Source organism: Ruditapes philippinarum, unplaced genomic scaffold (genome assembly GCF_026571515.1).
Source record: "Ruditapes philippinarum isolate M1 unplaced genomic scaffold, ASM2657151v2 ctg18247_1_1_1_1, whole genome shotgun sequence".
Classification (NCBI taxonomy): domain Eukaryota; kingdom Metazoa; phylum Mollusca; class Bivalvia; order Venerida; family Veneridae; genus Ruditapes; species Ruditapes philippinarum.
In genome coordinates this window covers 1-10,000 of record NW_026854278.1, presented here as the reverse complement: position 1 = coordinate 10,000, position 10,000 = coordinate 1, and the positions used below count along the sequence as shown (strand labels likewise).

General features: G+C 32.7%; 1 protein-coding gene across 1 annotated transcript in view; it reads right to left on the bottom strand.

Moving 5' to 3' along the window:
- Positions 1 to 9,872, bottom strand: part of LOC132739636 (ubiquitin-conjugating enzyme E2 U-like) — a gene marked incomplete at its 5' end in the record, with an annotated part of 9,957 nt that extends 85 nt beyond the window's left edge. Inside the window, 6 exon segments of the mRNA XM_060727387.1 lie at positions 1 to 124; positions 1,417 to 1,538; positions 3,466 to 3,562; positions 4,045 to 4,230; positions 9,011 to 9,170; positions 9,775 to 9,872. The exon segment at positions 1 to 124 is cut by the window's left edge and continues 85 nt beyond it. Coding sequence (XP_060583370.1) covers positions 1 to 124; positions 1,417 to 1,538; positions 3,466 to 3,562; positions 4,045 to 4,230; positions 9,011 to 9,170; positions 9,775 to 9,872 — 787 coding nt within the window.
- Between the last annotated feature and the right edge of the window lie 128 nt (positions 9,873 to 10,000).

Genomic DNA, 10,000 nt, shown 5'->3' with positions numbered 1-10,000 from the left:
TCAAGAGCAGTGGCATCCAGCTTATTTGTCCATGCAACCAAATCATCCACTTCTTTCTCCCAGGGCTCTTCTTTACCTTTCCCTGACGGAGGTGGTGGCATTGTCTCTATTGTATGTAAACTTGCTGCAAGAAATTAATGCAAGAAATTAAATGAGCCGTGTCACGACAAAACCAACATAATACATTTGCGACCAGCATGGATCCAGACCAGCCTGCGCATCCGCACAGTCTGATCAGGATCCATGCTGTTCTCTTACCAACCCTATTACAAGTACAGAAACTGATAGTGAACAGCATGGATCCTGATCAGACTGCGCGGATGCGCAGGCTGGTCTGGATCCATGCTGATCGCAAACGTATTATGGTGGTTTTGTCATGACGCGGCTTATATACCATATGAGCCGTGTCACGACAAAACCAACATAATGGGTTTGCGACCAGCATGGATTCAGACCAGCCTGCGCATCCGCGCAGTCTGATCAGGATCCATGCTGTTCGCTTACAAACTCTATTACAAGTAGAGAAACTGATAGCGAACAGCATGGATCCTGATCAGACTGCGCGGATGCGCAGGCTGGTCTGGATCCATGCTGGTCGCAAAGCCATTATGTTGGTTTTGTCGTGACACGGCTCATATATTCTCTAATAAACACCGAAGGAGGAAGGGGGATACATTTTTCAACAGGAAGTTGTTAAGTACAAAAGGTGAATGATTGCCATATAATACAAATATTTTATCCAGAACTTTTTATCAACTACAAAAAATAGATTTCATTTTTGACCTCTATATGTGACCTTTAAACTTTAAAGCTGCATGCATGCAGATGAGCCAAAATATTTCAAGACAATAAAAGTTGTGAAAAATGTAAAAAAGATTTTAAGAAAGGTAAACAGATTAAAGATTTAAGTGAAAATTTATATCTTATGTGCAATTAGTGACTGATTTTTGCAGTAATTATCACCATATTTCTACTGTGTACACGTTACTAACACAGTAGGGGCTATATTTGCATATTTTGACCTCTTTTTGGCAATTTACGTGGATTATTAGTGGCGATTGCAATGTGTCAATTACTATCTTTGTTCACTTCACATATTTTACTTTTAAATACATTTTCAAAATTTTCATGAAAATAAGCATGAATATTGAGGCATTACTGGGCTGGATTTTACAAGCAAAACTTTGTCTATATGATGCTGAACATTTTGTACCAAGTTTGATGATGAACTACAAGGAAATAATTCAGACACAATTTCTGACGTACAGACACACAAGACAATAAGTTATGATACAATCTTTCTGATGCAGACAAATCATTTTAAACCACAAGAACAAAAAAGAAATCAGAATGGCTCATATGTAATTACGTATACATGTATAATGTTCTAATAAATGTTTCATATGATATACTTACTAGGAGATATTCTGGGAGGTAGATATATTTTCTTCATTTTGTTAAGCCTTGCAAGCTTCACAGCCTTTTCTTCTTCTTCTGATGGTTTTGTTAAAAATCTCCCATACATTAAAGTCTCATGTCTGAAATACAATGATCAATCCTCATTAATTAGATGATCTTCGAAGTAGCAGTAATCACTCTAATATCCAATTAAGTGATTTTATTCAATTTTCAAAACAACCTGTGACTTTCTGAAGGGGAAAATATAGCGCAATTTATCAGAAAAAGAATAAGTTATTCGACCAAATCAATTTAATCAATTTGTTTCAGTATTGCCTACTTAATCAGTATTGGACAATTTGTTTTGAATTGGCTTAAACAATTTATTTGCTCAAAATTGTCTTAGTGTTGGATTCAACAATGTTTTAAAAATTTAGACTTTAAATCAGTTTGTTATGATCAGCTTAATTTGTTTAGTCTTAAAAAAATTATTTAGTATTGGCTTAAATAATATATTTAGTATTGGATTAAATAATATATTTAGTATTGGATTAAATAATACATTTAGTATTGGCTTAAATAATATATTTGGTATTGGCTTATATAAAATATTTAGTATTGGCTTAAATAAAACATTTAGTATTGGATTAAATAATATATTTAGTATTGGATTAAATAATATATTTAGTATTGGCTTAAATAATACATTTAGTATTGGATTTAAAAATATATTTAGTATTGGATTTAATAATACATTTAGTATTGGCTTATATAATATATTTAGTATTGGATTAAATAATATATTTAGTATTGGATTAAATAATACATTTAGTATTGGATTAAATAATACATTTAGTATTGGATTAAATAATATATTTAGTATTGGCTTTTATAATATATTAAGTATTGGCTTATATAATACATTTTTAGTATTGGATTAAATTATATATTTAGTATTGGCTTATATAATATATTAAGTATTGGCTTATATAATATATTAAGTATTGGCTTATATAATATATTAAGAATTGGCTTATATAATATATTAAGTACTGGATTAAATAATATATTTAGTATTGGCTTATATAATATATTTAGTATTGGCTTATATAATATATTAAGTACTGGATTATATAATATATTTAGTATTGGCTTATATAATATATTAAGTATTGGCTTATATAATATATTAAGTATTGGCTTATATAATATATTAAGAATTGGCTTATATAATATATTAAGTACTGGATTAAATAATATATTTAGTATTGGCTTATATAATATATTTAGTATTGGCTTATATAATATATTTAGTATTGGCTTATATAATATATTTAGTATTGGCTTATATAATATATTAAGAATTGGCTTATATAATATATAAGTACTGGATAAATAATATATTTAGTATTGGCTTATATAATATATATAAGAATTGGCTTATATAATATATTAAGTACTGGATTAAGTAATATATTTAGTATTGCTTATATAATATATTTAGTATTGGCTTATATAATATATTTAGTATTGGCTTATATAATATATTTAGTATTGGCTTATATAATATATTAGTATTGGCTTATATAATATATTTAGTATTGCTTATATAATATATTTTAGTATTGGCTTATATAAATATTAAGAATTGGCTTATAAATATATTAAGTACTGGATTAAATAATATATTTAGTATTGGGCTTATATTATTATATTAAGAATTGGCTTATATAATATATTAAGTACTGGATTAAGTAATATATTTAGTATTGGCTTATATAATATATTTAGTATTGGCTTATATAATATATTTAGTATTGGCTTATATAATATATTTAGTATTGGCTTATATAATATATTTAGTATTGGCTTATATAATATATTTAGTACTGGATTATATAATATATTAAGTACTGGATTAAATAATATATTTAGTATTGGCTTAAATAATATATTTGGTATTGGCTTATATCTTGTATTTAGTATTGGTTTATATATTTGGTATTGGCTTATATCTTGTATTTAGTATTGGCTTAAATAATATATTTAGTATTGGTTTAAACTTACTCCTCTAGCTGACGTTTCATCTGCTCCTCTATTTCTTCCTGTGGTAACCCAAGATGTGCTTTTTGTAAAGCTGGGTTATCTTTAATTACCTCCAATACTAAAACAAGAAAATAGACAAAATCTTTATCTGCTGAATTTGTGTAATGGATCTGCCCAGCTTAGAATGAGAACAGTCCATTAAATATTTAAGGGGCTTTAATATAAAATTTGTTTTAAGTTTATAAATTGAGTGGCGGATGTGCAGACTGACCTTGCTCAAAAATGGTGGCAAAGACAATTCATTTTTAGCCCCAGCAGGTTGATTGTACTTATTTTTACAGCATAAATTATACCACAGACTAAATTATACCACAGACATTAATTGTCAATTAAAGTTGGTAATTATACAATGATATGGTTTTTAAATATCTTCTAACAATTATATATAATTAATTTTTAAAGACATCACTTGTCAAACCATATCCTTTAATAATAAAACCATTTTCATAATTATGTACTTCACAATGTGTTTCAAGATTAATTTCTAGATGTAACATACTACAGAAAAAAAACAAACCCAAAAATGTCATAAAAACTTACAAGGATTTTTTAGATCTGGCCTCGCCTTTGACGTGGCTATACCACTCCAAGTTATATGATAATCTTCAAAAGAAAGTTTAGCCACCTTTGGCCGAGTGTGTACACTGGATGTTGGCTTCTTCATTTCATCTTCTGGAATTTTGAATCTGACTCTTGACTCCAGTCCAGAATTATTGACTTGTCCAACTAAGAGAGAAAAAAATACTTATTGTACATGACCTAAAATTGGTACATGTATATTCTGATAAGATGAATTCAAAGAAACATAAAATAGAATCTTAACAAAGCTTAAACATTTACTCTCTTATTCTCTTTGGGCTGTTAAAAATTTTCAGTATCCACAGTAGATGATTATCAACATCAGAGGGGCATTGTATTGTACAACTGTAGAAAAAATATTCAATCGGACAATATATTTAATTCAAAGGCGGATCCAGAATAAAGGAAGGATTCTGTTGAACTGATAAAATAAAAAAATTGTAAGGTAATCTCATTAACAAGCATTATATTATTGACATTTGTGATGCTAAGACATTTGTACTAATTTTCAGATATATATTTTGAACCAAAGATGTCAGCAATAACTTTTCCTGGTAAATATTTTGATATCATGATAAGGAACAAACAAAATTACTTAAATTCCAAGATATTATAACAACTACATTTCAAAGTACATGTGATAAGGAAAGTAAGAACATAATATTACCAGGAATAACAGATAAAAATATACATTAACCAATATGTAATAAGGATGTGTATGTATTCAAACAGTGTGAGCTATATGGTACAAAGTGGCTGTAGTCTTTTACTTAAATATTTTAACTTTCTTACATAGATTAATTTAGGCTCTTAAATCAACAAGATATGTTTGTAAAACATGTATGCCCCCTATCAGCAGCCAATTAGTCATGTGATAAGGTTATTATGCATGACTTCTGACTCAGTGATCAAACCAATTAATAAGGTTATAAAGTATCTACTGGTCATTGACCTTGACCTTTGACCCCTGACCAACTCAATAGGGGTCATCTGTGTCACGAACCAATCATCAAACAAATTTGAAGTTTCCTAGGCCTAGCGTTTTAGTAAATTGATTTCAAAAAACCTTTTTTACCTACAAGGTCAATGTGACCTTGACTTTGACCCTTGACCCCAAAATCAATAGGGGTCATCTGCTGGTCATGACAATCACCATGCAAGTTTGAAGTTCTTAGTGCCTAAGGGTTCTCTTTATTATTGATCGGAAAAACCGTTTTTAACCAATACTGTAAAACACTTATTATTCGCTATGAGAAATTTATTTTCGCTAATATTCGCGAGTTTTCTAAAGACGCGAATTCATATCTCTCCGCGAAAAATTTCAACTTTGTCTATACACTTGTCCGAAAATGAACACTATCCGAAAATACATACACATGGATTATACATCTGCGGAAAGTATCGGAACCAGTTCTAGTTACATCATGTCGCTATTCAAGTGTTGCAGCATATACATACCGTACAGATTACTAGTATGAAATATATACCTGTAACAATTTGGTATATTGAGGAATTGGTAAAAAAAAAATTTCTTCGCTGCATATTACCTGTGTCAAGGAAGGTAACCGTGACTTGCACTAGAATTAAGTATAAACAATTAATGCGTCTCAAAAAATTTTAATGGTATTTCTACAGATTGTTCTAATTGGTACAAATACTTTAGCACCTGCGATTGTTTTTGTAACATTTCTATTTATTGTATTCTATTGTATTGCGTACTACAGTTTAAGCCGGAGGGTAAACATTTAATTGTTTTTACTACAGGTTAGGCAAATTACAGTACGTTTAATTGATTTTCGTCTGTTTGCTTTTGAATGGCTAATCAGTGAAACTTTAACACAGTGAACACATATCAAAAATTATCAAACTTATTGACATATTTTAGACAAGCAACGGTTTTCACTTAACAAGAAGATTAGCAAGCTATCAGAAAAATCGAATACAGATATAAATTGCATCGTCGCACAATAAAGGACGCAAAGTTAGTGAACGGAAAGGACAGAAAATATCTGAATGACATCGGGTTTCCGGTTTCACATTTTTCGGGAAGACGCGAATTCATGTTGACGCGAAATAATTATTTTGGACATTTTGCCTAAAATTCGCGAAATAAGGTTCTCGCGAAAAATAAGTGTTTTACAGTACAAGGTCAATGTGACCTTGACCTTTGAACCCCAAAATCAATAGGGGTCATCTGCTGGTCATGACCAATTCACCATGGGCAAGTTTGAAGTTTCTAGGCCGAAGCGTTCTTTAGTTATTGATCAGAAACCGTTTTTACTTACAAGGGTCATTGTGACCTTGACCTTTGACCCCTTGATCCCCAAAATCAATAGGGAAATCTGCGGTCATGACAAATCACCATACCAATTTTTGAAGTTCCTAGGCCTAAGCGTTCTTGAATTATTGATCAGGAAAACCGTTTTTACTTAAAAGGTCAATTGACCTTGACCTTTGACCCCTTCACCTAAAACTCAATAGGGCGTCATCTGCTGGTCATGACCAATCATCACACAAAGTTTGAATTCCTAGGCTTTAAGCGTTTTTAGTTAATTGATCGGAAACCGTTTTTACCTACAAGGTCAAATGTGACCTTGACCTTTGGACCCCTTTGACCCCAAATCAATAGGTCAAATGCTCTGCTGGTCATGACCAATCCACCATTACCAAGTTGAAGTTCCTAGGCGCATAAGGGTTTCTTAAGTTATTTGATCGGGAAGGGAAAAGCATTTTTTACGTACAAGGTCAATGTTGACCTTGCCCTTTAACCCCTTAAACCCAAAAATTCAATAGGGGTCATCTGCCTGGTCATGACCAATCACCATACCAAATTGAAGTTCCATAGGGCCTAAGGGTTCTTTAGTTATTTTGATCGGAAACCGTTTTTACCTAAGAGGTCAATGTGACCTTGACCTTTGACCCCTAACCCCAAAATCAAGTAGGGCATCTACTGATCATGACCCCAATCACCATCTCAAGTTTGAAGTCCTTAGGCCTAAGGGTTCTTTCATTAGTTGATCGAAAACCGTTTTTACCTACAGTCAATGTGACCTTGACCTTTGACCCCTTAACGCCAAAATCAATAGGGGTCATCTGATTGGTCATAACCAATCACCATACCCAAGTTGAAGTTCCTAGGCCTAAGGTGTTCTTTTGTTATTGATCAGAAACCGTTTTTAATTAAAAGGGTCAATGTGACCTTGACCTTTGACCCCCTGACCCCAAAATCTATACGGGTATCTACTGATCATGACCAATCACCATACCAAGTTTGAAGTTCCTAGGCCTTAAGGTTCTTTAGTTATTGATCGGAAACCGTTTTTACCTACAAGGTCAATGTGACCTTGGACCCTTTGACCCCCTTGCACCCCAAAATCAATGAGGGTCATCTATGATCATGACCAATCACCATACCTAGTTTTGAAGTTCCTAGGCCTAAGGTTCTTTTTTATTGATCAGAAAACCATTTTTAATTAAAAAGGTCAATGTTGCCTTGAACCTTTGACCCCTTTGATCCCCAAAATCTATACGGGTCATCTACTGATTCATGACCAATCACCATACCAAGTTTGAAGTTCCTAGGCCTTAAGGTTTCTTTAGTTATTGATCGCGAAAACCGTTTTTACCTACAAGGTCAATGTGACCTTGACCTTTGACCCCTTGACCCCAAAATTAATAGGGGTCATCTACTGATCATGACCAAATCACCCATACCAAAGTTTGATGTCCTAGGGGCCTTAAGGTTCTTTAGTTATTTGATTCAGAAACCGTTTTGTTGCTTACCAAGTCAATGTGGACCTTGGACCTTTGAACCCCTTGACCCCAAAATTCAATAGGGGTTCATCTACTTGATCATGAACCAATCACCATACCAAGTTTGAAGGTTCCTAGGCTTTTAAGGTTCTTTAGTTTATTGATCGGGAAACCGTTTTTTGCTTTTAAGGTCAATGTGACCTTGACCTTTACCCCGACCCCAAAATCAATAGGGTCATCAACTGTCATGACTAATCACCATACCAAGTTTTGAAGTTCCTAGGCCTTAAGGTTCTTTAGTTATTGATCAGAAACTGTTTTTGCTTTCAAAAAAAGGTCAATGTGACCTTGACCTTTGACCCCTTGACTCCAAAATCAATAGGGGTCATCTACTGGTCATGACCATATCACCATACCCAAGTTTGGAAGTTCCTACGCCTTAAGGTTTTAGTTATTGATCGGAAACCGTTTTTGCTTTCAAGGTTCAATGTTGACCTTGACCTTTGACCCCTTGACCCCAAAAATCAATAGGGGTCATCTACTGGTCATGACCAATCACCATACCAAGTTTGAAGTTCCTAGGCCTTAAGGTTCTTTAGTTATTGATCGGAAACCGTTTTTGCTTTTCAAAAGGTCAATGTGACCTTGACCTTTGACCCCCTGACCCCAAAATCAATAGGGGTCATCTACTGGTCATGAAAGACCATCACCATACAAGTTTGAATTCCTAGGCCTAAGGGGTTCTTTAGTTATTCACTCGGAAACCATTTGGGTCTACGGACCGACGACCGACAAGTGCAAAGCAATATACCCCCTTTTTTTCAAAATGGGGGCATAATAATAAAACCAGAAAAAAGGTAATTTTCTAGAATAAAAACTTAAATCGTATTTTTTTTTTTTCTGACATTCCTCAGAATTTAGTTAAATTTGTTTAATTCGTTTTTAGTTCTTTTCAATTTAGAGTGACTTTGTACAACAAAATGATTATTCTTGAAAAACAGAGTGAGTGAATGGGTTAAAATTTTCCACACAAAATATTGGACTCATCTACATCACATAGTACCTAAATATCGGGAAAAATATTATCAGTCTTTTCATTCCAGAAAACTAAGGTAGAGTCCCTTTTACTTGTAAAAGTTTGCCCTAATATATTCGCTTAAAACAATTTACATACTGTATTTGGCAGGGTCCATGCCCCTGTATGATCCCTCCACTCTCTGACTGGCAACAACACAATCTAGCACCATCTGTCTGTACGCATGTGGAGATCTCATGATCATCTCTGCTGCCTCGGGATTAACTGGTTTGTTTAAATCAGGGTTGGCAAGCAACTCCTAAAAACAAAATGAAACTTCCATGTACTGATCATCTTCAGTTTTATATACAGAATATATTTTAGTTCCATTATGTAGGGAGCTATATTCAAGGTTATGGCCACATTTTGGAATATGTTCCTGGAACTAATCAGTACTCAACCAATGAGTGTAAAGTTTTTTTGTTCAAGGAAACATTATGGCTTGAAACTGACTGGATTTGAACTCATGCAGCCAAAAATAATCTGGTTTCTAGTAAGGATTTCAACCCACATAACTCTATGATCCTTAGATTACTTAAGACGGCCATGCTAACCATTTGACCATTCTGCTACATTTGATCTTTAACACAGATTTTGCAGGGAAATTCCATGGATGAAAGCCAATTATCATGATAAAGAAATTGCTACAGGTCTCATTGATGGGTAGCTGTAATTTTTTTTCAAAATATAGGGTTGTAAAGATATTTTAAGGTTTCAGTGACATTAAAGGAAAATGTATTTTGATGTAATTTATAGCTAATTCAACATTTTGTTATTGAAATCAATTAAAGACAAATGAAGTGCTGTGTGCAAGAATCTGGCTTCATAATAGAAATTTTGATTAACAAAATGTAAATTCAAACCTGTACTGCTGTAAGGATATGTATAAGACTATAAGACTCCTTCCATTGGGAAAAATCATCTAAAAAATCTATGCAGGGTCTGCCAGTCATCATATCAACTGAAGAAAAAAAAACAATAAACAAAATGAACATCAAACTGCATTCTTTAAGTTTAAAGTGATAAAAAAAACCAAAATCGAGCATTTCTTGAGTGTATGTGACTGAACATTTGGTAAAGCAAAAATTA